Source organism: Lichenostomus cassidix, chromosome 3, assembly GCF_008360975.1.
Source record: "Lichenostomus cassidix isolate B80296 chromosome 3, HeHo_3.0, whole genome shotgun sequence".
NCBI lineage: Eukaryota > Metazoa > Chordata > Aves > Passeriformes > Meliphagidae > Lichenostomus > Lichenostomus cassidix.
Window position 1 is genome coordinate 44,828,600 of NC_139483.1, and position 27,711 is coordinate 44,856,310.

General features: G+C 37.1%; 1 protein-coding gene across 5 annotated transcripts in view; it reads left to right on the forward strand.

Annotated features, from left to right (window-relative positions):
* CHRM3 (cholinergic receptor muscarinic 3) overlaps nucleotides 1–27,711 on the forward strand; it is a 255,006-nt gene that overhangs the window by 121,220 nt on the left and 106,075 nt on the right. For 2 of the 5 annotated variants that reach the window (XM_085055545.1, XM_085055546.1), the window contains one exon: nucleotides 13,233–13,337. The exons of 1 other annotated variant lie outside the window; for it this stretch is intronic. In XM_085055545.1, coding sequence (XP_084911671.1) covers nucleotides 13,233–13,337 — 105 coding nt within the window. Of the gene's footprint in view, nucleotides 1–13,232; nucleotides 13,338–27,711 lie in introns of those variants that run through there. 2 more of the 5 variants (XM_085055548.1, XM_085055549.1) reach the window with 1 other exon arrangement.

Here is a 27,711-nt window from a genome sequence, read left to right on the forward strand (position 1 = left end):
AGTCACACGAGTTGTAGCAAATGATTTTGTAAATTATTGGAATAACATGGCTCAAAGTAGAGGCAAAGGAAGAGAAGGCTTAGACACTTCAACTTTAAATTGGAAATGAATATTTGCTTTATGGATTAATTTTGTCTGTCTGTTAATTCTTTTTTTTGTATGTATTCTTGGCCTGTGCTGTATTACAGTAGATGTATTACAGGTGTATGACTAGGGGTATTATATAGCCTGGCAGGACTCCATGCACCCTGAATTTTTCTTTTTTTTTTGGTACAGAGTTTCAGCTTCAGTTAATGTCATGCTTATTATTCAAGACTGCAAAACATGTGGCAGGCAAGTATTAAATCACAAGTCACAGAATATTCTGAGTTCAAAGGGATCCACAAAGATCATCAAGTCCAGTTGTTAAGTGAATTATCCAAATGGGGATTGAACCCTCAACTTCTGTGTTTTTAGCACCAGGCTCTAACCAACTGAGCAGATCTCAGGGGCTATGTTAACATTGGTAAGAGGGAACCTAAAAATAGAAAGAATATCTTTTTGTCAATTAAAGTAAATTGTTGTTGCCTAACCACAAGTGGACTTGACAGTTACTTGTAAATAATTCCTTTCTGTTTTTTGTCACTGATCATTGTCTTAGATAATCAAGATTGTTGTCTTGATAAATATTTGACAGGAAAAAAAAAAGAAAAACTAAAGATAAAACTTAAAGTTTAGCTATCATATTTAAAACAAAAAATTGAAAAAATATAGAGATAAAAGCCAAGCCACATCTCACTTGAGCAACTATTTTCTTAAGATGCTTTTGATTTTATTTTTTTTTCAAAATGCAACATTTTTCTGCATAAATCAAACCTGATTATAGCTAAAACCTGGAAAGCTCAAAAAATCATCTCACCTTCAATAAACATATAAAACTGGAATACTTTTAATATCTGTTTGAGCTCTGTTTCAAGATATAACCTGAACTGAAAAGACTGCATATGGCTGGATTCTTTGAATTCCTTTAGCAATGAAAATAAGTAATCTTCCAAACATTAACAGTACAATGATGTTAATATGCCTTCTTGTAAAGAGGAATTGTTTTTTATTGATGCAAGTGAAAAAGATGAAATCCAAGAATACATTAGGAGGAGTGATACCATTTTCTAATTGTCCTTTTTCCTTTTCTTGGTATAATGTTAGCAAAGATATGCCAGCCTGAGGTAGGAGTTTGCTATTTTTCTCATTTCTGAACAAGTAAGAGAATTTCTGTGTAGTAACAAATAAGGATTTTCATTATTAAAATTCTTAAAATATTTCAGCTGGATATTTCTATGGTCATGTAGATAAAACAATCTTCAGAATCAGTTGAGATATTACATAGAGATTAGATTTCTTTCCCTTTTTGTTTTGATTTATTACTTTACTTGTTTCTGTATTTTATTCTTGATGTTATATATTTGCTTAAAAGGGGTTTTTCAGACTTTTTTGGTTTTTTTACTTTTATCTTTAAAGATACAGAATTCCCAAGTAGTGGATTTTCTCATCCTGTGTGTGGAAAATTAAAGTTAGTGGATACAATTAATCAGGACATAAGAAACTTTAGTGGTTCCCTGACAGAAGAAAAATTTAATTTCCTGGCAGTGAATGAGTTACAGTTCAACATACTTCCAGATACGAGTTTCAGGGCAATGTTCTGGAATATGCCACTGCAAAACATGTAGCAATCTTGCCATCTTCTTAATTCTTTTAGGAGAATTCAGCAAACTAGTTTCTTAAACCAAGAAATAAAGGTAGATTGAGGAGTGTGGAGATCATGCACCGTAAGCTAGTGAAAAATGTTGCTATATTGAAGAAAGGCAAAGAAAGGGAAATAAAGGAAAGAATAGCTGAAAATTTCTCTGTGAGGCTTTATATTTGAGCACATGTGTGGTTCCTCGGTTTACTCTGGAGCTAATCCTGTCTTGAGACTCGCTGGTCTGTGAGGAGTCACCAGAACTGCTGTGCTGTACAAACTGGTTGGCATTAAGGCTTGAAGCATGCCATGGACTGGTTGCACATCAAATTGCTGGAGAGAGTATCATGAGTTTACCAAGATGTTTGAATGCTAGACAATTATAAAAAGATAGGCTCCTTTTAAGTGAAAGTAATTGTCAAAGTCATGTCCACCGTAAAATTCCATTCTCTGCCTGAAAGCAAATCTCTGTCTCAACTCACTTTGCTTTGAAATTCACTTCACTTATATTGGCAAGTAAAGAACCAACAGCTACTCTCCCTCTGCCTGAAATAAGATGATTCCAGCTGGGAGCTTGCATTGCTGGACCCTTACTTACCCATCATGGGTTTCCTTATTCTGCTTCCTTCTCTTTCAGAGTGGTAGGTGGCACCTTTAAATGTGTGGCATTTTTTCATCTAATTCGTATATAACACACTTTTCATAATTTCATACTGCTTTTTGCATTTACAGTCTTATTAAAATGTTCCCAGATGTTCCTTTTGTTTGCTGGGCTGAGAAAGAGCTATTTTCATACTGTATAACCATTTAAGTAGCAGGACCTTGAAAAGCTGATTTGTTTGAAGTTACATGGTAAGGAAAGAGTTTTGTAGATGAAATTTATTTGTTTGCTGCAAGGTATAAAGGCTATCCTTGAAAATTACTAGCTATTAAAGAACAACCCTGTGATTTGAACTGATACTGCCATTAAATTAGCTCCTCATAAGAAAACTGTACTACTTAAAGGAATAGATGACACCAGAAGCAGTTTTCAGCAGTGCTTTGCCAAACATTCTTCCAGAATAGTACCAATATCAAGCAGTTAGGAATGCTTGCTTCTCTTTTTGCATTGTTTTTGCTTTATAGATGTTGACACTGGATTTCTTTAATTGACCTAATGTAGAACACAATTATGTTCTATTCCTGGACTGTAAAATGGAAATACAGACAATTTCTTTTTTTCCTTAAACAAAAAAAAAGGACTATAATAGCCTTCAGAGTTGAAGCAGCTGCTGTTCCTGTCTGTAAGCAATGTATCTGCTTCACTGGCAGCACTGTTTCAAAAACATAGGAGGGCATGAAGTACTGCCTTTGTGCCTGTTGAAGCTAAGTTATGCTATACCATGGTTTACAGAGGAGAGGAAGGTGTCTGCAAGTCACAGACCCTGTGCTGAAAGAAAGGTGGTGTGAGTGGTGCCCCCAGGGTGATATTGCAGCTTCTTGCTCTCAGAATAATTTGTTAAATGCAAGGACACTCTATTTCCTGTGGATAAGGATGGTTAAGGGATGCATTCTATTTGCAACAGAGATGCAGAGTAACACGTTGCTCTCCTCCTTGCTTTGGGGCTCAGTTCCCCAACATGCCATCCCTGGTAGAGTTCTTGTCAAAAGCAAAGTTAGTTAGGAATCCTGAAGCCAACTGATTTCTCCATTGATATATGTTTACAAAGATTGGTGGTGGTATGATTTTCCATCTATCTACCATTACCTTTTTCATAGTTATAAACATCGGACTCATTTCCTCATTACACAGTTTTAATACTTGGATTTTTGTTCATAAATTGTGCTAATTAAACAATAGCTAAACAAATCAGGTAGAATTACAGGAATTAATGAGTGAGTTTAGTTACTTTGGCAACTTAGAAGTTTCGTTTAGAAATCAGTCAAGACCATTTTCAGATAGCTGGCAAGAGGGTGATATTTTGTGGATTGAATTCTTCAGACCTTGAGTATATCACTGCTTTATAAGAAGGAAAGGAATAGATTTTTATTCCAACTCTTGACCTAGTTTTGGGTAGAATCCAACTTGCCTAAAATTACCTGTCTAGGTGTTGGATATTTTATCCAAATTAACCAGTGGGCTTTTTCCTATGATCCTGGGGAGAAGCTCCTGCAAAGAATGATTCACATCAGAATAAAATAAATCATTAAGTTACGGGGTATCAACAGCCCTCTTCAGGGCATTTCTTCTATCTCTGGGAAATTGAGCCATAGGGATATGGCTGAAGTGTCGCTGTTGAGCCGCTAGCAGAGAGAGGAATCCAGTTCTCAGTGGCAAGAAGGAAAAAGCCTTTATTGTTTTGATTTCATCATATATATAGAGTTTTCAAAAGTCACCCAGATTGGTCAGTCAAAAACCTCCCCCTAGGCCTGATTGGCCAGGCCTGCACCGTCCAGATCTTGGGACACTGTTTTTAATAACATCCAAACCTTATCTTTATTTATAAAACACAAAAGGATTTCTCATGGGAAAGACCTGTGCTAGCCACACTGAAGGGAAAAAATTGAGTGTTTAGAATTGATGCAGTTATCATTTTTGTATCATTGGAGTAGTATTGTTCCTCTTGAATGCAGTTAATTCAAAAGTTACCTGTACTGACACATTTTTGCAAGGTAAAAAAAGGGCACGGTGAGTTCTGTTGGTTATTCTGCATAGGTAATTTGTTATACTAATGTAAGACTGAGTTCAGCCTTGAGGGTTTTCACTCTGTCTTTGACATTTATCTTTTTGCTGCGTTTAGAAAAATAGCTGAGTTTTCTGTCTCATTTTCTGTAATGTCAGCAAGATGCATAATTTCTGTAATTACATTGTTAGCTTGTAATAAATCAGGACCTTACTTGACTTATGAACCCAATGAAGATGATCGTAGAATTTTTGTCTGTAAAGTCTTTATTAAGTAATTTAAAATCTTATCCCAGTGAGAGCCTTTGCTTCAGCAGATGATGTGCTAATATTACGTTGCCTTCCACAGGCAGAAAATATCATAAGATAATGCTGCTAAAGATCTTAATTGTCTCAATACATCCTGGTGTTCTTTAATGCCTCTAAATTAATTATGCAATTTAATATTGTTATTAAGTCTTGAATTGCATTACTTCAGCAGAAACATAAAGTTAATGTGATTCTTTACCACAGGAATGGAAGTACCTGTGTTTTTAAGGATTTTCCCGCAACATTGCAATTATTCAGTAAATTTCTAGGTCAGAAAGTTCATAAAACATTTTGCTGGTATGTTCCTGAATATGTAACTTAAAGTAAAAGGTCAAAAGCCACAACTACAGGATACTTCAGAGAAAGAGTATAAGAAATGAAGGCTATTGCCAATAGCTTAAGTGCCTTTAGAAGTGGAAAATATGTTAAATAAAACATATTTGTAGGGAAAACACTGCATCTCATAGTCCAGGGAAAGGCAATAATAAACAAAACCAAGTGCAGCAGTCCCTGCCAATCTAGTCAGACTACTTTTCTTCTGGATTTTAGGTTTGGCTATTGGCTTACAGATAGTTTAGTTTTTACAGAATCTAGCTAGGAACCTGAGAATTGTAGTATTGCTGGTAGGTAGCATTGGTTCACATCACTTTGGGATTGGTCTGGTAGGGTTAACCTTTCCTTGAAAATGAAAATGGTTTTCCTGTACGCTTCCACCTCTGCCTGTAACAGGAACAGATAGGAGTCCTCTCCCCAGTTTCTAAAGCATCTAATTTTTCTGAAATATTTAAAAAGCAGTCACCTCCAGTCGTATTATCTGTAAGAAAAACCCCATCATTTTCTTTGCTTTCCAAAGTGTCATTGTGAAAACTGTATATACAGAAAAAACAGAATCATTATGCTTTAGGAAACATCCCTTCGACTGTGAACGTATAGAAACAACACTACCTCTTTGATTAAATTGAAATACAGAAGGAAACATGCACAGGCAAACCCCATGTTTATTCCAGCTAGAAAATGAGGCTGGGGTTGCCATTAGTTCTCAAGAGAAATGTGTAGTTTTGTATTTTGTCTCAGTGACAGTGCTTCCATTCATATAATGACCTGTGAAATCACAGAACAGCAAAGCAGAGCTGCAGTGATTATAGAGAATCAGTCAGAAGTGCCTGCCTGCTCTTTTGACACTGCTTGTGGAAGTCACAGCCTATGTACAGAGCACACACCTCCTGCTCTGCACTGATCCTCTGTCCTGCTTAGGGTGTAGGTCATTCTGGCTGCTCTCATAGATACATCCCATTAGAGCCTAATCTCCTGTATCACCGAGTTTGTATACTTCTGGAGTAGTTTACAGTGTTTTGCTCATATTAACTCATCTGAGCAAATGTGTATCAACAACAGATGTTGATTACTACTGCTCTTGGTAGTAATCAGTTCCAAGCTTTTCCTAATACTCAGAATTAAATAAATCCTGAGCAAAGCCAAACCTGTATTATCTGAGCAGTAATGTTAAACCATGATAGCAAAGCCACTGGCTTATTTCTCCTGGGCTGTCTAGTTTTAGTAAAGCATTGGGATGATACAGTGTACTTTGTAATTTTGGGGAGCTGATGTGTTGATTAAATTGTGAATTTAATGACAGATTGTGGCATGACACAAGAGTCTCATTTGGATTTTGATCTTTCTACATATCAGTCTTTTCTTTTTTTTTTTCCCTCCTCCTCTTTTCTCCCAACCAGGCAAAAGCTATTTAGCTTTTTAGTTTGCATAAACAATCTAGTCAAAGAAAAATTCAAGATATTGATAGAGAAATAAATGGCTGAGCTGGTTTTTCCAATTCTGAAGTTCTGTATACTGATTCAATACAAAATTAATAACAGATCTTTAACTTCGGCTGCACAGAGAGCCATTCTGCAAGTGATCTACAGAAGTTAACAGGTTTTCAGACATAAGCAAAGGTATGTTACAGTCTCAAAAGACACTTAAAATGTTCTCCCATAGGGCATCAGGACAATTTCCCCACAGTGAACTCTTCTCTTGGTTTTTGCTCCTCAAGGTGGCACAGGGGGAAAGAGACAGGGATTGTGGTCAGTTAATGGGAGCTCCTCTCTGCCACTCCTTTTTTCTCATGCTGCTCCCTTGTCCATCCTGAGGCATCCACAGGCTGCTGTCCTTCAGGATGAGCCTGCTCCAGCCTGGGCTCCCCATGGGCCACACATCTCACAGGGCAGTGCCAGTGCAGCTGCAGGGCTCATCCATACCCTGTGGTGGGTACCTTGGAGCCATCAGGAGAAGCTTGCACCTGGCATGGGGCATCCCCTGACTCTCTTCAGAGAAAGCCTTCAGCATGGACAAGAAATCCCAGAGCAGAGGTAAATCCGAAGCTTCTTAGCTGATTTTATTTCCTTGTTTCAAGTGACATTTGCTCTGGAGGTTGTGTCAGTGCTGCCATGTTGGCTGCTGTCCCTGGGGCATGCAGGGTTGTGTTCCTTACCTTCTCAGGGACCCTCTGGGTGCCTGGGAATAGCCCCAGAGGATGGTGTGAACACCCCAGTAACAGTATCTCAGGGTTCTACTGGAATTGAGGCTGAAGTTGGATGGGTGACCCCATGTCAGGCTGGTGGCTGGGCTGTGGATGTAAAATAGTGGCTTTTGGTAGGTGAGTATTGGAGATTATTGCACCTCTTGTCAACAGTTTATCTCTTCTTTTTGCTTATAAACATCATTAATCCCATAATTTCTCATCAGATGTTTCATTAGGACATTTGTTGGGTAATTTTGTGTATCCTTGGTACAAAGTGGAGATAGAAGGAAATTCATGATTACTTGGATTTTCCTGTACTGCTTGGCAAGCATAGCTAGGGAAGGCCAATTTATGGGACATTTCCTACCTACCTAGGTATCCCAGTGAACAAGCTGCACATTTCCATTAACAGACTTACAATCCCTATTCAGGAAAGTCCATCTGCTTCCAACTGATAAAGCAGCATATTACACACTGCACATTCAGCTGCCTCATGATAATTCAAAATTATACTTATGCTTTCCCACTTTCTCAGATTTAACACACCAAACATGTATCTTGTGTACATAAGTCTCACCAAAATATTTTCTCAAATGTTGAAAAGTCTAATGTTTCATAAGACTTTTTTTCTGTTTAGACTAATCAGTTACAGTAGAAAACAGAGGAGGGGGGTTTATTAGTTGCAGAGGTGGATGGAGAAAAGGCTATCAATACAGAGGTCATCAATATCTTGAAACTTTTGAGTTACTGTTAAAGTGAAGCTCCATATGAAAGAAACGGAGCACTGTTTGCTTGGGACATCTTTTTCAGATAAGGCTTTTTGCATGAGAAGGGGTATGGTCTTATTCCTATGCATATAGGGGCCTAATTTCACTCTAAGTGGCTGGATGGATCAGAATATTTATAGACTAAACAGTGGGTGGAAGGGATTGGTAAAAACAGTTATTAAGGATACCAATATGTGATCATGAGAAATGAACATGCAGGATAGGATATATCAAAACAGATTTATATGTGCTGTGTAATGGATGGTGAACGTGAGATACTCCTAAAGCTTATTTCATCTCATCCTAAGGCCAGCAACTAGAACACATCAGCTCTGTTGAATGGTTCTTTGCTGTGGTTGCTTTCCTTGTGTTGATTGTGCAGCCTGTACAGCTCAGAAGTATATGCCTGTAAATGCAAAAATATCTAAAGTTAAGTGGTACCACTTCCTGAATTATTAATGCTGATAACTGTATACTAAACAGTGAGCTTCCTGCTTTGGTCTGGTCAACTGTTATTATCATTTAGTGTCTCATAAAATTATACGTGACATTAAAAAAACTCAACTGTAAAACAATACGTTATTATATGCCAGATATGTAGAAAATATAAGTAATAGAGCAATTTAGATTGAAGTACTCTTCTGGTGTTTTTTTCCTGATGTTTTCCTTTTTTCTAGCTGCTTGTTCTACTGATTACTCAGACACTGTAGTGCACTTCTGAGATGCTTTGTATGTGAACTGAACTGAGCTGAACACCTTTATGTTGAGCAGTTCTGAGTATTTCCATAATAGGCACTCAGCTTTGTCAATAAAACACTGAAGTCACTATTCTAGAGTAAAACAAGTGTGATATGTCTAGACTGGAAAATTTTTGAAATATGAGACTACCAAACTAAAATTATATCTGAAATGTTTGGATTTTGTTTTACCATACTCCTCAGAACTTCAAAACAAAATAAAGATTTTTAGTTCTTCAGCAGCTGAAATAGAGTTGGTTAATACAGTTCTATGAATTGACGTGTCTTCATCAAGAACATTGTTTTAATTAAGGATGTTAGTTTTTATTAGTTTTTATCTCTGTTAAACTGAATGAAAGGAGCATGAAATGATTGTTTTCAGTCATCCTGAATAAATAAGTTGAGCAAGTTTGACAAACTTGTGAGATATTAAATTTCTCCCAGCAAAGAAATTCTGTTCTGACCTACATGTTGCATGTTTTTCTGTCATATCAGTGGGGAGGCTCTTTTTAAGCAAACAAACATTGCAGTTGCAATCTCTTGCTGTCCATCTTTAACATTGTCTTGGTCCGGAATGATCCTAACCTCTTTCTAATGAGACCCAGTGAAAGAAATGCAAGGCAGAGATGTTTTTTCCAGCTTTCAGATGTTTTATATCTGAAGCTTAGGAATCAAAATATTTTCTGTCATTTAAAGTCCATTGGAAATAGAAGCAGTCTTTTTTTCCTGATTTTTTTTTTTTTGGTCATCAGGATCATATATTCGTTATTAGTCATATTCCTTCAACTATTAAAATGCCTTTTATCTATTTAGGTGCCTCTGTAGGCATTTTTGAGGTTGATAAATATGATGTGTGGGAGTGTTGATTTTTAATAGATTATTTAGCAAGGAATAAAAATATGTAATTCAGTCAAATCTTTGAGACCTTTTCTTTTCCTTACAGCAAGGCAAAAATAGCACATAATTCATTTAAATGATCCCAACACATGAGATCACTGTTATCTCTTGGTACACTCTCACATGCAATACTTACTTCATATGTATAAAGTTTTACCAGTCTGGGAATTTTATTTTTCATAGAGAAGAACCCACTTGGTGACATACAGGAGCTAATTTTCTGAGTGCAGAGTCAATGCATGCAAATTTGTCTTCTCAAGTAAACAGGGCAGAAGTTACTGTATCCATACTTTTGCTTTCCAGAAAAGTAGTTCTCTTATTTAAAAGCCTTTCTGACGCTCTAGTCTCAAGTGAGATTTTACCAAAAAGAAATAAAAAAGGCAGCACACAGGTTCTCTCCTCTTTTTAATCAGGGATTCTCATGAATATAGGAAAGGAATCATGCAAGTCATAAAATGTGATTTTCAGTTCTGTACCTGGAACACTGAGCACCTGCCTGTCCAGACTGCAGGGGTTTTTTTGTTTTTTTAAGGTATTGAAATCACAGCTGTTTTTGTGGTTTTGTGGACAAGTTTCAATCCTCTCTTCTCCATAGCTTGTCCATATGTGCAGAGCCTAACTCAAATTCCTTGGTTTTGCTGCCTCCCAAACTACACCCAAGCTAAAATCCTGGTAGGACCAGTCTCACTGTTTTATGGCACAGGTTGAGTGCCAAGGCCTAGAAATAAATGTCTCAAATTAAATTTTCTAGCACAGATGTAGTAAATGGGGTTAGAGGTAGCTGATCTTGGCTTAAATAAGTCTGGGGTTCATGCTGATACCTGGAGTGGGGTTTTGAGGGGTTTGTTGACAAGGTTGCTTCAGCTGGAGTATGATGTTCTGCGCAAGCTGACTTGTCAACTGGCTTTGGTTACTGTTTATAAAGAGTAGAGTGTATTAGCTTTGTAGCTGAACATACAAACAGCACAAGCTTATTTGAGGAGACTTAGTTTATTGTAAATTAAGGCAATGAATTCCAGAGCTCTGAGTCACAACCTGCATTATTAGGAGGGCAAAACTGGATTCTTGGTAGCAATGGCTTAAAAATAAAATATAGTAGAAAATTACAGGGGAGATTTTTTTTTTAATTCAGAATAGCTGAAAAAGCCAATTTAATAATAAATTAGTTCTTTGCTAATTAAAAGCATAATAATTTTATGAGGGAAATTATAAAAATTCCAGTTTTAATTGCCAGAAACTTCAATTTCACAACTAAAAGGAGGGTCAACTAACTAAAAAGCCCTCTCTTTTCAATTGTTTTGCAGTTTTAAAAGTTTGCAAGTTATTTAAAACTGACTTTGATCATGTAGCAGAATTGTTGAAATTATTTTTCTGCATTGATAGTGTAAATGAGAAATTTTTTTCAGCCGTTAGACTTTCTGAATAAAAAATAATGGAACAATTAATTTTTAAACATTCAATTTTTTTACAGTGCAATTTGCATTGTTGTTTCATGCTGTTGACACTATGTAAGCATTCCACTAAGGACCTCTAGGGACCTCAATTAAACAAAATTGGTACATGCTGTGCAAATTGTAGTTTTACTACGTGAGTGAATTATTAGTGTGTAGATTCACTGCTGCATCACTGGAGTGAAGGACTAAAATCAGAGCTGCTGTCTTGAAAAGTCTGGAACCCTCATTCCTGAGCCAAAAGATCCAGCTCTCCCACCAAAGGGTCCACAACATCCTCACAGAGCTTCTGTGCCACTTTACAGAGTGAAAACCTTTTCTGGGTAGGAGGGGGTTAATGATGGACATGAGCTCCCTGGCTACTCTTTGCCTCTTTCTGAGAGTTTTGCCTTTTTTGGCATGTGACTTTCCCTGTACTGTGCTTCCTGGGAATTGTCTATTTGGGAACAGAGTGTTAGAGTAGTGTTATAATGTCTGGGCCAAGGAGTGCCCAGGAAAAGAAACGTTTCAGGAAGTCAGTTCAGAATGATAATCTCTCATCTATATATGTATGTCCTGGGCTGAGAGGATCTCAAAGCCTGCTCTTATGAAAGGGTTTGCCACACTGACGTGTCCAGCTAAGAGCTGCTTCTCACTGCTTGTACAACAAATAATACAAATTCTGGCCATATTTAATCTGATTTGCATCTTTTCTGTTCCTTCATTCAAATACAGACTCTCTTGTGTTCATTTGGTTTAAGGGGGTGCTCAGATTGGCTTCTGCTCTGACTCCCTGCACTTCTGTAGCGTGCAGGGTTAGCAGAGGGAATGGTTGTCTTCCATGGGAGTGTTTTACCAGAGGAGGGAGAGACCTTCATGGTTAAAAGCCCATCAGAGTTGTGTTAGTGGTGCTGGGCTGATGTGCAGCATTATACATGAGCAGTAGATAATGTATTTCCTTCCCTTCTGAAAATTAACTGCTGTACAGTCCCAGCTTTCTTAGTAACCTCAGCCTTGTTGTTGCTGTGGGGTTTTGGTGTTGTTTTTTGGTTTTGTTCCCTGAGAAACTGAATATCCAGCATGGCAAATATATTCCTTCTCTGGTCTTTTTCCTCCTTTTTTATAACACCTGGGAGTAAAATCCCGTGGTGTTCTGGTAAAGAAAGGCTGAGACACTAAGAAAACAAGTGAAACATCTTGATTCAGAGTCACTCCTCTGTGTTTAAGTTATTTAAAGGGGTCTTGAAGCCTTAGGCTGCAATGGCATGCAATAAATGGGATAAAAATGGCACATGGTTCTGCTTGTCACTGATTATATGCAATGAAATGGAGCACAGTGGTCAGTCGTAAATCCTTCCCCTACACTTCTGACTTCCGAAATTTACAACTTCTGCAGAGGAAAGTGTTTTGTTTAGGTTTTAATTATTAATATTTTTGCTTCCTCCATTTCATTTTTTACATGAAAAATAATATTCCAGACCTACTTTCTAAAGTGGTTAGCTTGAAAGATTGCTTAATTTGGGGAAGAAAAGGAGACCCCAATTCTTAATTCTACATTTGGGGCAACTTGCTTCTTGGTCTGAATGGGCTCATTGTTCCTCTGGGCTGGAGGTGCCCATAAGCTACACAAGTTTGCTTGCTGACTCAGCTGCAATAATCTCCCCAGGAAGGTGGTAGATACCCCAGCATAGATCACTTTTAAGATCTGGCTGGACAGTTTGCTGGGCCACCTTGTCAGGACTCTGCTTTTGCCAGGAAAGGTCCAGCCTGGTATTCTGTGATTCTATAACTGTTTGTACTGAATTGGAGAAACTGTTATCGTTACTCCACTTTGGTCACCAGGTTTGAAAAAATAATCTGAAAATACTGTGGTCATACGGCCCTTTGGAGATAGGTGTGAGCAGCCCAAAGGCTTGTCAGTACCATGTTATTGCCACTGCTCCAGATCTGTGTGATAAATGCATGCATGGGTTGTTCTATTTTCAACTAAGTCTCTCAGATTAAAAAAAAAACCAACCAAAACCAAACCAAAAAAAAACCCCAAAAAAAAACCCTAGTATTTTTTGGCAATAAAAGGTATTAAAAGCTTTTGTCTTGTCTTGCTCCAAATGAGGCCTTTTGGCTTATATGTCTGTACTTTCCCCATGTTTCTATTATCTATTTTAATAATTGTTCTATCTTTTGTTTGTTCACAGCCTTCATGCTGACACAGTAGCAGTTTTGTTTCCAAAAGAGGAGTTCACAGAATTACAGTGTCTGATCCAACTAGCTGCTCTGATGATCCTCACTGGACCATGTAGGTAAAATTCAAAAAACCCTATATATATCCACACTATATCTTTGAAAGTATTCTACATATCAGGAAACAGCTGGTTTTTGGGTAGCAGCACTCCCTTTGTGGATATGGGTCTTTTGGAATTTATGGACTACAATATCGTTAATTAAGACCCTGCAACTTTCTGGTGTGTTTTATTGTCAATAGAAGCACAAAAGTAGACTGTCATATGTCACAATGTGGTTGGTCTTCTTGCCATGTCTATTTTAAGTAGTTGGGGGCGCTGGCAACAGTGTGATGCCCATCATTCCTGTAGGTGTACCTGAGCTAACTTTAGTAGCAGCTGCAGTGGTGAAAATTTCAGCTTAGGCATGAAATCCAGCAGAGAAATTGAATAAATTCCGAAGTAGCTAGTAAACCATGAGTTTCTTGTTATTATAGCCACACAGCTAGCAGAATAGGAGCTAGCCAGGTAGGAGCTGGGCTGAACAGGTTTGCATGCATGAACCTCTGTGTTTGTCTTCAGAAGAATAAAGGAGTATCATGGTATTAGTAGTCAGAAGAAAGATGCCTTCCGGTTATTTTTGTTGAGCTTCTGCACAAATCATCAAGTTTTGTATGAATTTCAGACAAAGTATAAAATGTAGCCAATATTCTGTCTCCAGGATTTCCCTGCCGAGTAATTCAGTTTTGCTATAGAAGAGGTGTGAATCCAACAATTTGGATTCAATTTCTTGAGAAGTGTGTTTTTCCTTTTTGTTTTGATATGCTAGCTGCATTTAGTCAAGAAGTCACCTCCCTCTGAGCTAGCAAAACTAGGCAAAGGACTAAATTGTTCTGATTAAATTGCCAGCATTTATTATCTCTTGACTGCATTCTCCCTTGTATGCTGCGCTGTTTTATGTCTCAGTTGCAGTGGCATTTAAAATAATTCGCATGAATTGGCAAGCTGCAGTGTTTATGTCTACATTATAGTTGGTGTTTCTGTTACATCCCTTGCACTGTAAAAGTTCCACCTAGGTTTGCATTTATAATTTTGTGGAAATGAACTGTAAACTTGGATGCGTAGCAGTGGTTTAGATGGCCTGTGTTTACAATTGCTGGCACAGTCTCTGCACATAACAAACAGCTCTCCTCACATACTCTTTTGGGGCTTTGACACTGACAGTTCATTGTGATTGTTTCTGGAGCATCTTGAGATTTCAGTCACTCAGTTCTGTCTAGAGAAGGCTTCTAAGTAACCTCAGTAAAACATTTTCAGAGTGTACTGGTTGAATCTTTTATGGCTTCACTTTTAACAACAGGAGTCTCAGATGAATCCTCTAGCAATGCTTATTCTTGCTTTTGTATTTTGAAATTATGTCAAGGTATACTGCATGCTGTTACATACACAGCTGCCTTTCATGTTGTGTTGACCATGTTCCAGCTTTAATTAGATGTTTTGCAGGTATTTTGCAGAAAGTGAAAGATTGTGGTTTGGGATTCTTATTTTCTTCCCTTTTTTTTAATGGCAGTATTTCTGTGAATAAATACTGAAAATATATTTTTTCTGGCTTGGTGGTTAAATTATCTTAGTTCATAAGTGGGTTGCTATCCCCAGAATGGAGAAGAGATTCATATTACCTCTTGTGAGTATCCAAAATCTTTCCCAGTTGTAACTGATGTGTAGGAAAACAATCTCAAAAGACATATATTATGCTGGAGAGGATATCGAGTCTAAGGAGAATGTCTTTTTTGTAGGTATCAGTGGCTCAGCTATGCCTTTGCAGAAAATTTTATAATTGATGCTGAATTTCAGGGTACCCCAAAGGAACTGGAACTGTGCTCAGTTTTAGTGTGAAAGGAATAAATAAAGAAAATAGCTTAATTGATATAGTTAACTTCTGTACATTTTGTTACTGTCAGCATCTCTCTTCCTGTATAGACATGTATTATTTCTCACTTAGAGTCTGATGTGACAGTGGGGAAACAGTGAGCAAAAGTAAAAGGGTTAAAGCACCAACCCATATAATCCATTTCCAGAAAAGCCAGAAATTAATATCTCTTGTTTGATTTTTTTTTTTCCTTATAATAAAATAATGGCAACAAAGCTATTCATGCAAATAAATCTAATAGTTTGCTTTGGATTTACACTACGCTGTCATTGTACCTCTTAAGGGATTATATCCATAGAGAAATAATAAAATAATGTTCATTATTACCCACAAATGTGCAGAGCACTAAACAGAATTTGTCAGTTGTTCTTGCAGTGCTCACTTGCCTTTTTCCTTTGAAGTGACTTGATGTGATGTTATTTCAGGAGAATTTTCACAGCTTAGGCTATTGAATGTTTGTGGCTGGAGTGTTAAGCTAATGGCTCATCTATGAGGGTAAGGTATTACTATGCTTTATAAAGATGATTAATGGCCAAAATTAATTTTCTAGAAACAATTTCCTCTTTCTCTAGTTATTTAACCAACTCAGTGCAGTAGCTATTGATGGTGAGGAGAGCATGTAGACTGGGGTTCCATTTATTCATTCATAGCTACTTATTTATTTGTAAAAAGATAATTTTAATTACTTGGAGGAAAAGAGGTGACACAAACAAGGCATTTGTAATTAGTTTCCTGAAAGAAATTTTACTCTGTATTAGAATTAAATTTTTAAGGATTTTTGATTTAAATGAAAGATGGAAATATTTATGCATTTAAATTTAAGTATACAAAATACAAATTTTCCCTGCTGAAACTCCCTCTAGAGTATAGTAGAAGCAATTATAATTTCATTATGTGCATTAAAATAAAGTGACATAATTATGGCTGAGTTCTATTCCCTCTGAAAAAACATAACTTTTATCAGCAAAGATCTTTCAATAACTTTTTTTGGAAGGAGGACTATTAGTTTGCAGAATTACAAATTTCTATTTCCTCTGGCATTAAAAAAAAGCAAATCTCAGGTTTTCTTGTAATGCACTTCACCAGACAGATCATATTTAACTTGTGAGGACTGACTAGTTTGCAGCTGTAGGTGGTATGTGAAATACAGAGTTCAGGAAGAGCATGATTTCCATAACCACTTCAAAGGAAATACATTATAAATAAAGTACATTTCTCTGGGGGCTTACACAACCGTTCTGTTTATAATTTAAATTGCATTAAGCTAAATAAAATAATACACAAAACTCTCAAGAGAAAAATACTTCATTTAAGTTTTAACATTACATTACTTCCATTAATTAGAAGTATTTTATTCTCTCTCTAATAGTTTATTTTTCATTGAATATTTATAATTAAAAGTATTGTCATTGCAACAGGAGTAATTCTTTCCATCTTTTGTTCCAAGCCCTCATGTTCAGCAGATCACTGTAGTTTTATTTGCCTTCCTTCCTTCATTTCTCAGTGCTTTATTCTGGGTGACTAACGCTCTGAGCATCAGGCTGTGACACAAGATTACCATCGCTGCGTCACACATGTTCAACTTTATCAAACTCCTACTGGAACTGAGTGTCTCAACTCAGCCTGAATTTTTGTATCAAAACAATGGAGGGGGTGAAGCTTTCTTCTGCAGGAATATTTTAGAGTTTGCTCATCCAAGTTATGCTGCTTGTTCATTCCAGGGTGCTTGCAGGGGTAACTGTTGAGCAGGGACTGCAACACGAGCAACAGAATCCATTAGTCTCCCTCTTCTATAAAGATAACTTGGAGGTGAGGTAGTCTGATAGGATGTGAAGATAATATGTCTGTCAGGAGAGGATGACTAGGAAACTATTGGAAAATCTTGGTGAACTAGCTAATTGTAAGGATGATTTTTTTACCTTCCTTTTTCACCTCGTGACAAGAGACTGTACAGGCTGAACTAAATCAGGCTATCATTCCTAAGAGCAAGGAGGGCAGTAAATCTGTAGTGCCAAGTCCTCTAATATTGACAGCTCTGCAATATGGGTTTCTGTAGAGATAGTCTAAGCACATATAAGCTCACAAAAGCTGAAACAGGTTGTATAATAAAAGCAGGCAAATTCCTTATATGACACTTATTTTCACCTCAGAGTCAACTTTAAAACTGCCATTGACTTCAAATTAATTCCCGTTTAGGTCTAAAACATGCTTTTGGTTTTACATAACTTAATTTCAAGTTATTGAAAACGTTCTACATGGGAAAATAAATGTTTGTAGCTATTAACACTATTGAAATAGAGAAAAAAGCCATGCACATATTTTTCCCTAATTTATAAAATGTTTGCTTTTTTTTTAAGTGCTTTCAGAAATCGGTAGGAATTGAAACTAATGCTGGATTGAATAAAAGCTTTGTTGGCCTGAGACTTTCAAGTAGACTAGGTAACCTTGAGGAAAGAAAGCTAGTACAAAATATCAAACTTAGACATGTTTTCTAATGACTCAGAACATAAAAGTTTTATGCAAAAAGTTAGGAGACTTAGTCACAGAAGTCTAAAGAAAAAAATTCTTCAGTAAAATTACTAAGCTTTTTGATTAACATTTAAATAAAGTTACAGTTTCATTGTATGTACTAAGAAAATATTTCATTTTCCTTTCTGCTTTACAGGATTTTTTCCCTCCAACATTATTTGTTTGCATTTCAAAACTAGCTTTTGTTCTTACTCTAGATCGTTGCCAGGTGATTAAACAATAGAGGTAACGAACTCCAATGAACTACCAAATTTACTGTACTGTGTCAAGTAGGAGTTTTTCTGTATTGTTTCTAACTTTCTCCAAAACTGGGCATCCTGGTGGATGAAAAGCTGGACAAGACCCAGCTATGTGCATTTGCATCCTGGAGAGCTAACCATGTCCTGGGCTATAATCCAAAGCAGCATGGCCAGCAGGGTGAGGGAGGGGATTCTGCTCCTCTCCTCCACTTTGGTGAGACCCCACCAGGAGTGATGTGTGCAGCTCTGCACACCTCAGTGCAGGGAAGACACGAACCTGAAAATGATCAGAGGGCTGCAGCACTTTTCCTGTGTGGAAAGGCTGAGAGAGTTGGGTTTCTTCAGCCAGGAGAAAACTCCAGGGGGACATTATTGCAGCCTTCATTACTCACAAGGGACCTACAAGAAAGATGGGGATAGACTTTTTAGCATTGCCTTGTGATAGGACAAGGGTTAATGGCTTTAAGCTGAAAGTGGGTAGATTCAGACTAGATGAGGGTAGTGAAACACTGGAACACATTGCCCAGAGAAGGTGTGCATTCCACATCCCCAGAAGCAGTCAAGGCCAGACTGGGTGAGACTCTCATCAGCTTGATCAATTGAAAGATGTGTGTGCTGATTTCAGGGGCTGTTGGACTAGATGACTTTTAAAGGTCCCTTCCAACACAATTTATTCTATGATTCTATGAAAGTTACTAAAAATAATTTTCATTAGGCAGTTAAATTGCACCATACTTATATTTTCCCTTTCTTGTCTCCTACCCTTTTTGACCAACTTTAAAGTTAATAGATAATATTTTTTAATTTTTAATAAATACACATGTTTATTATTTTAATGAGTTTAAGATGCATTAAAGATGCACATATCACCACATATTTAGTTTAGTTGGGCTGGTTTGTGGTAGGTAGAATAAAAGGCTAGTTCCTCATCAAAAAATTGAAATTTTCATGCAATGGAAGTCCATATTTCTATAAGTAAATGTATGTTTGAATCTCCAACAAACTCAACAGGCTAAGATGGTTCAGGCCGTACTCTAAGGGCTTATTGTTTGATCATAACAAAAGAAAAGGCTTTGGAGAAATTCAGGTTGACAGCAAACACTGGAGACATGGGGCGGGAGGGCAGCAGTCCCTCTCTCCCTTTTCCCAGCTCCCATTGGAGCTGTGTTCCCCTTGCATTGCCTGCTCCTCTCCAGACCCATGGTGCACAGGGTGACAATCAAGTTCTTGTAAACCTTCATGTGCAAGGACTTAGGAAGGAACTTACAGCTGTTATCATAGTGATATAACCTTAGGAATTCACTGAAATATCTACATTGTTGTCACAGAGGTGCATTGCCAAAGTTGTGAGGTAACTGGAATTCTGTTAATGAGGAGCTTTGAGGTGAGGATTTTTTTGAAATTTGCAAATTTGTCCACTTGACTAGTTGTGCATTTAATCATATGCTCTGTCTTCATATGCACTGCCACCCAGCCATGCTCTGAATGTAGATTGACATGTTTTATTCAGAATATGAGTCACAGGTGAACAAAGCTGTAAGTCCACTGAATCTGTTGTTGCACTGTAATTTAAAGTCAACTTTCAAATGGACAGTTAATGTGGAAAGGAAAATATTTTAATTCCAAAATGTCCAAAAGTTTCATAACAAATTATTTTCAACCTTCCGTTCTTATGATAACACCTTGCCTTGTCTGTTTTTGTAGTTACATTGTTCCAAATGTCTCCTCTCATCTCATATTTGTGTCTTTTGTATTTCCTCTCATGATATTATAGCCCTGTCTTGAAATATTTCCTCAAATCATACTCTTTTTTTTTTAATCCTTATTATTTTGAACACTGTGATGAGCAATTGAAAATTAAATATTGCAGTATTAAAGTCAGATATACTTCAGGGTGCATTGAGATACTTAAATGTGTAAAGATGTAATATAAAACATTTACATAGATGCCAGCCATCTTTCTGTTGTTTTTTTTTATTTATCCTGTGAGTTTTGTGGGGAATGCATTGTGTGTGATGTGTTGGTGGCTGCTATTGAAACAGAAATAATAGCAGATATCACATTGGAGGTGTCAGTCCAGCTGCAGTTAATAATCAATGTTGCTTTGAAGCACAGAATGCAGGAACAAAGGATATGGTCCAGACAAAGAAGCTGCATTTGTACAGTTTCCCTGGGATTTTTCAAGCTTTTTTCCATTGTAGACATCATTATAAAACTGAGATTTATACTCTGTTCTTGGGCACAGAGCATCACTTGTGTTTGAACGCCAGTGAGGTTTGCAGTCAGCTATAGCAAGATGGTCACTGCTGATTTGCCTGTTGCTGGGGGAGTTACAAAGCTTATGCTTTCATGACAGTGTATATCTTCTGAAAAAATGCCTGAATTTCATTTGGACCCTCCTGCAGAAATGATCATACCCTAAGGTAGAGTGACTCTCGACATCTGCCCTGTATTGATTTAAATCTAACTTAATACAACTTTTTGCATATGAAAAAAAAAAAAAACCAAAGAAGATTTCTCAGCATTCAAAATGTTTTAAAATATCTGTTTAGTGAGGATTTTGAATAGGTGACTATGAATGAATTGTTTGAGAACAACTTAAGCAGTTGCTGACCTAGACGTGCACTGCTACACTGCACCTGAGAGAAGACTCACATTCACTGTAAGTACTTTGTTGGAGTTTTGTAAAACTTACCCTAGTGATTGATAGAAAAGAAGAAATTAATAGTGCCTCTACATTTTTTTTTAGTTGTTGCTATTCCGTCCCTTATAGTAATTTATATTAACTGGTTGACTCTGTTTATATACAGACACTAAGGAACAGAACATGGGAATGACTGTGTTCTAGGTGTAAAATAGTTGATTTGTGGTGATTCTTCAATTTGAAATATTTCTCAAAAATAATCAATCAAATTATTAATTAATTAAAGGAATTGTTGTTGTTATTTTGATGCTTATTTGATTCTCCTAAAGTGAAGTGAAAAATATTTTCAAGAACAGCCCAACAAATTTGCAGTGTCACGCAGTGGCCCATATTATGCCCAAGACAAGGCTTTGCAGCACTTGGGAAAGATCAATAGAGAACTTGTAAAATGGAGAGCAGGGCTTTCTGTGGCAAGGTGACAAGAACTCGGACTTGGTAACCCAAATGCCCTCTGCTTCTATTTGTAAATGGCAAGTCTGCCAAAATATTTTCAAGATTTGTTTCAGTTTGTCTTTGTGTTCACTTTTTTAGCATTTGCCTCACAGTTAAAACTTCTCTACATTGTGGGTGGCAGTGCACTGGGCCTCCCGGGGAAGTCGTGGAGTGTCCCTCTCTGGAGATATTCAAAACCAACCTGGATGCATTTCTGTGTAACCTCCTCTGGATGACCCTGCCATGGCAGTGCCATGGAACTAGATGATCTCCAGAGGTCCCTCCCAACACTAACAATGCTGTGGTTCTGTGATTTTTCCACTGCTCTGAGACTTCTATGGCCATCATTCTTCTGAAGACCAGGGTCTCAAAATCTTGGGTGTAATTGTGGACTGTTCCCATCACATCCACTGGATGATAGAGCTGCAGGCAACACAGCTTGCAAGAAAGAACTTCTCAGCCTGGCTGCTGATTTTAAGGTGCTCTTCAGGCACCACTCCTGTACCTGTAAGTTTCTTGCAGCCCTGGTGTGCTTGTGCAAAGGGATTTGAACAGCTGGAGGCTCGAGAGGGCTGACGAATGTGTACTGGGCTGCTCTCTGGCTGGCACTTGCCAGCTTGAACGACTTGTGAAACAAAGCTTGAGAAGCAATGTTTTGACACAAAATTTGTCAGTGACATTTGTAATAATGTCTGTCTTCAAAAGTACTAAACCAGATTTGCAGGCTGTGTTGCTCTGAATAATTTTAAAAGTGTATTTTCCCGTCTGAAACATGAGCAGGCATTACATGGTTAACAAGAACTAGGTGTACTGAAGGGACCCTGAAGGAAGAAACACAGGGTGTTTCACATTAGTGTTCTTTTTCTCATGTGGGAACACCAAGCTGAAGATTGGCTGTGATATACTATATTGTTTCATTTCTCTCTCCAGGGAAAATATATTGCATTGTATAGCAAAGTATTCTCTATGGCTTCTTGGGGAGAGGATATAGACAAGTCTTAAGTTTCTTTTCTTTTGTTTGTGCAAGACAGTGCCTCTTTGATGAACTGCATTTCTTCTTTCCTCCCATGCATCCACTCCTAGGATTCCTTTTTCTCCAAAGAGCAGCCAAGATTGTCCAAACATTATTATTCATTTTCTTTAGGCATCTTTCTCTTTGGGACTATTTGGATTATATGCCTAAACCCCAGTCAGGATTAAGAAAGATTTAAGGTACTGACAAATTCATTTTCTTATTACTCTTTTTATTCAATCAGGAAAAAAATCAAAAACCTAAGGACCAAGAATCCACAGTCCCATTTTCTCTCTTGTCAAGATATTTTGCATTATCACAGGTTCTATTAGCAATTTTTCGGTTCTTTATAATTGCTGAAGTAGCCTTTGGGACAAACTGAACCAAGTATCTACCAAAATATATAAGGTTGTGTAATGCGTTAGTTGTCATTAAATGCTTAAATTAGGTCCCTAGTGCACACATGTACAAACACTGATGCTTTAAATATGTATCAACAGTCTTAGCTCTATAAATTTAAGATCCAGCTGTAGTAGCCACTGTCATTAATTTTCTCAGACTGTTTCGCAGTACATGTATGGGTTTGATGGAGACAGTCAATAGTCCTGTGATATTTGCTGAGGTTTATTTCTCTTTTTAAAGATAGTTTTAAATTTTATTTCAGTGTTTTCAGTGTCTCTGATGAGCTTTTTGCAATTTAAAGAAATTAAAAGAGCACATCTTCAACTGGGAAGAAGTGCTTGTATTCCTTTGTACTCCACTAATGCTGCCCATGGAATAGAACAATTCTACGGATGAGAGTCTGTTATACTAAAATAAAAGATCAAGGAAATAAAGCTGCAGACCTTCAAGACAAGAAGGTAGGAAGCCATCTGTAAAAGAGACATGTATTTAGAAAAATGTTTTCAAGTTCCTAGGACTTATTTCTAAGGGAAAAAAAAAAGACAAAAGATGTTGTATTTAACAACATTTAGAGGAGATAGGACTTCATATTTTTAAAGTCCTGTGGAGGACCCCTATATGCTAAGCCACATGGAATTTAATCTGCCTTTGAAAGATGAAAGGATGAAATGAGCCAGCCAGAATTTGAGTCTCTGCTTCCAGGGAGTCCAGCTTTTTCTACCTTAGTGATTACATCTCAAAGCTACTTTTTCTGGCTAAAAATCCCTCTAAATCATTGCTTTAAAGAACTGTATACAAACTGAATGTAACTCCATGAGGTAGTGAGGAGCTTCCATTATTTCAGTGTAGGAGACTAGAGGATCAAGAATCAGTTATTTGAGAAAAACACAAACTATTCTTGGTTGGTTTCTTCTTTCTCAGGATACTTTTCTTTAGGATACTTTTCACATGAGTAAGTAACAAATCTTTGATTTTCTAAATCAGTTTGTGGTATAAATACCCCAAAATGTAGAGAAATATATTTTTATATATCAGATGTAGAAAGCTCCCTTAAGATCAATCAACAGGGATTTCTTTCTTTACCTATTTATGTATACATGTACTTGGGGTTTTTTTACATTTTCTCTCATAATTAAAAGTTTAAAAATTGTGTAATTCTTTCGCTCCATTTTGATGAGGCTTGAATAAACATATGATAATGTTAATACAGAAAAGCAGGTGATTGGTTTTGGTCTGTTATTAACTTAATGGTTTAAAAAGGCTGGACTTTGGGTTCAAAGTTTTAGACATAAAAACAGTATATTTTATCAAATGTAATAGCATTGTATAAACCTAATGGAAATGAAAACATCTTTTTTCTTGAAATTTATGGTTCAATGTAATAGCATTATTTTAATTCTTCATTTTCATAATCAAAAACTGACTTTTAAAATTGAACATAATCAGGGACACCAAAATTTTTCATCATTTTTTTTTGTTTTAAAATTCTATTTATCTTTTCATTCTGAAAATGTCTAAAGAAGTTTTCAACAAGAGGTTTTTTTTTTTTTTCAAACTATATATTTTTGACGTTCTCCTGACCCAAAATACTAAACCGAGTTGTAAGTGAGGATTGGGTCAGGGAGGAGAAGCACGTGATCCCTGAGCTTTGTGCCAGTGGGAGGGACATGAACCCAGGATTTTTCTGCCCCATTTACAGGGAGCTGAGAAGCAGCAGCAACAGTATTGCACTGGGAAAAGCTGTGCGTTATTTCATTTCTCACCTCTGTGCAGAAGTATGAAAAGTGGGGTGGTCAGGATAGTCCACTGTATCTATTTTTCATCAGAAAAAAACCAAGCACAATCAATCTTTGTCTGTGTGCAAACAGCTTTTGGAAAAGCATGTTCATCCAGCTGGCAGTGACTGAATGGGCTAACGTGTGTCTTCCAGAAATGCACTAGACCAAGGAAGCAGAACATTTGTATGATACTGTTAATCTCAGAATAGTACAGGAGACTTTCATCTGCAGCTTCTGATAGTGGCTAGATAGGAAGCATGGATAGATTGTTGGAGACTGCCAGCTCTGATGGGATCTTGGTACTAAGGGCTTGAGAACAGCACTGCCTGACGGTGAGCACAGCACTCGCTTACTCGGAGGTGCAGATGCCTGGATCTCTTGCTATGCTTAGCCCTCCCAGAGAGCTATAACAAATAGGTTGAAGTGGATGTGGTCTAAGCTTCAGTGTGATTTTAGAGAAGATGAAAAAATTGACATAGATCAGTATTGCAAGGAAAAAAATTCGGCAAAATCAACGTGATGGATGTATGGTCTGCTCAAAGCGTTACTTAGAGCAAGCTGACATGTAATACAAGGGGTAAGGTTGCTGTAGCACAAAAATTACACAAAAGGACAGCTGTTGAATATCACTGTGATTTAATTATTCCATTTTAGTGGTTGAAAAGTGAATTCTGGTGTAATGTTCCTCAAAGGACACCAGAAAAAATCTGCAGTAACAATACTGTACTCAGGGTCCTTCCCAATGTCTACAGTCAGAAATGGTCCTTCTAAATGGATATTTTGGGGTTTTTTTAATAAACTATTTCCTGTTAGAAAGATTGAAACTGGAAAACAATAGAATATAACCTGAACCTCTTAATCAGGGGGTGTTTAGACTTTTCTAAATTTGGATCATAATACACACTCTTATCTAGTAAGCAATAGGGTTTGGAAACACAAATAATTTCCTGTTTTATACTATTGATTGCTCACTAGATGCTGTTTCCTGTCTCTTTGAATGCTGTCCCTCTTGCAGCAATATTGTTTATCTTGTGGATGCAGATTGATTAGTTATCACATATGCAAAGAAAAACACTTAGGATTGGTTCCATTCTGGAAGGTGTTACCTGAAGCATTCACACTGATAAGGAACAATAAAAAGTGTTGAGGGAAGATTGTGCTTGTTCTTTGTTTCTGTGCGAATTCATTCCTCATGTTTTGGCTAATTTCTAGGAAAACTTACTCTACTTTCCATGTAATCAGCATCTCCATAGAAATGTCTGTTATGCCAACAAAGGAAAGTCACATGTTTGTAAAAAGCCCAAGTCCCCGGAGGACAGCTTGAAATATTACTCCCAGATGGATCACCCTGAACAATGCATTGCCAAAATGTAATCACATTTAGGGACCTGCCCATTAAGTAATACTGCCATTACTGTTTGGGACATTTTTGCCGTGCAGATAAAAATATAAAGCAGTATTCTGGTCACTATTGCATGCCGTGTAACGGCGAAGTCCTGTTTTTATTTTGTGTGATGTTTCCCCAGCAAATTTCTTTCCTTCTTGGACAAAGCTTCTGCCACCCTCTCTGTCACCTCCTAGTCAGTCTGAACGGGGACAAGTTAATTTGTCACAGTGGAAGCTTTGGAATAATTTCAGGAAAATGGTGAACAAACAGATAACTCTCACTGAGGTCCTTTGTTGCTCATAAGCATTCAGGAGGGACAAACTTTGAAAGAAGGAGAAAAATGCTGGATTTTCACACATGGACAGGGATCAGAAACCTCCACTGTACTCAAGATTTCTTATATGCCTAGGAAAAATCCCTATATACTATGGGGAAAAATATAGTCTTATATGTCTAGGAAAAATTTATATACTATAAATGATGTTGCCACTCACCTAGCCATTAGGAGCCCATCTTTTAACCTTTGATGAAATGAAGAAGATACATAATATTTTTAAAAACAAAGAAATAAACACAGGATATTTTACATGTATATCAGTTCTATTCTTGCAGTTTCTGTTGGAGCAAGGTCACCTTTTAAATAAGAAAAATGCCAATTTTGGCTTCACGCCCCTTGAGAATCAATCAGTATCTGAACAGTGCCTTTCTGTGTGAACCATTTTCAGACTTTCCTCATAGACCAAAGTTATTGCACACATGTAATGTGGCAAATCCTCCCCATCAACAAGATTGTGAGACCATGCCCTTCAGTTTCTCCAAAGATTTTCAGATATGGGCAAAAGATAAGGTTTTAAAACTGTGTTGGCATGCCCATTTACAGTACAGCTCTTCTGGTTACTCTAGGGAAAACCACTGGCTGCATTTCAAAGTTTAAATATTTTAACTTTTCTATTCCTCTTCCTACTTTTTTTCCTTTATCATTTTTATTGTTTTAATGTAGACATGCTAAATGGATTATCATGTTCTCACTAGAGATCAAAACCCTCTCAAATGAGACCCTGTATCTGTGTGTTGCTGTGAGCAAGATTGATATCCTGCTGTGGCCCATGCTTTCAGCCTTATTTTCCATCTTTTTAGTTCTGTCAACCGCAGAGAAATATATTTAATACAATCATCGCTCTGTTATTCCCAAGTTAGGACCCAGCTTTGTTTTTTCAAATCTTATACACAGTAACCTATCCTAACTTTCATTCTTCGTGTGAGATGGGGGGTTAAAAAAAAAGTAAAAATAAGTGAGATATTTTGCTGCTTTTTTTTTTTTTTAATTAGGTTGAGATACCTGTAATACTCTAAACACTGTTTCCCTAATGTTCTAATCCATGTGACTGTGAAGGTGTGTTCCTCTGACTCCTTTTCTTGCAGATTTTTTCTTTGTAATATGTGTAGAGCTATTTGAAAAGTCAGATTCTGTACCTTTCTATGCATGCAGAGCTATTCCAGGAACAAGACGACAGTTTCTAAAAGAGCGTATCTCTATTTAACCACAGTTTAAACTAGTTACACCAGTGTTTAGATTAGCCCATGACACATATTTTTCTTTCCAGATGAATCTCCTGCATGATTTAAATCTGGTTTAGATAACAGTTAAATGATGTTTGTAGGCCTTCTGATCCATGACTGTGACCTTTTTTCCCCCTAAATAGTACATTATGCGAGCACAGAATCAAAGTAGCTGAGGCAAGGACTGATGCAAAGATGGACCGACTTTGGAGGAGTATGGAAGAAGGGTGGGAACTGTCTTTATTTGTCCCTAGGTAGCATAAGCAGGTGCTGAAAGCATCGATGGTCTCATACTCTGGAAAATGTAATATCTTCCTGATTTTGCAGAGATTAAGAAAACTCAATCATAAATTCTAGGATTGATACACATTTTACTCCAGAAAAAAGCATAATCCTCAGGGAAAGCTGCTTTCCTCCTCAGACCTTTTTCCTGTGATAACTACCCATCCACTTGTCTCTTAGCAATGAGCATTTACATTTCT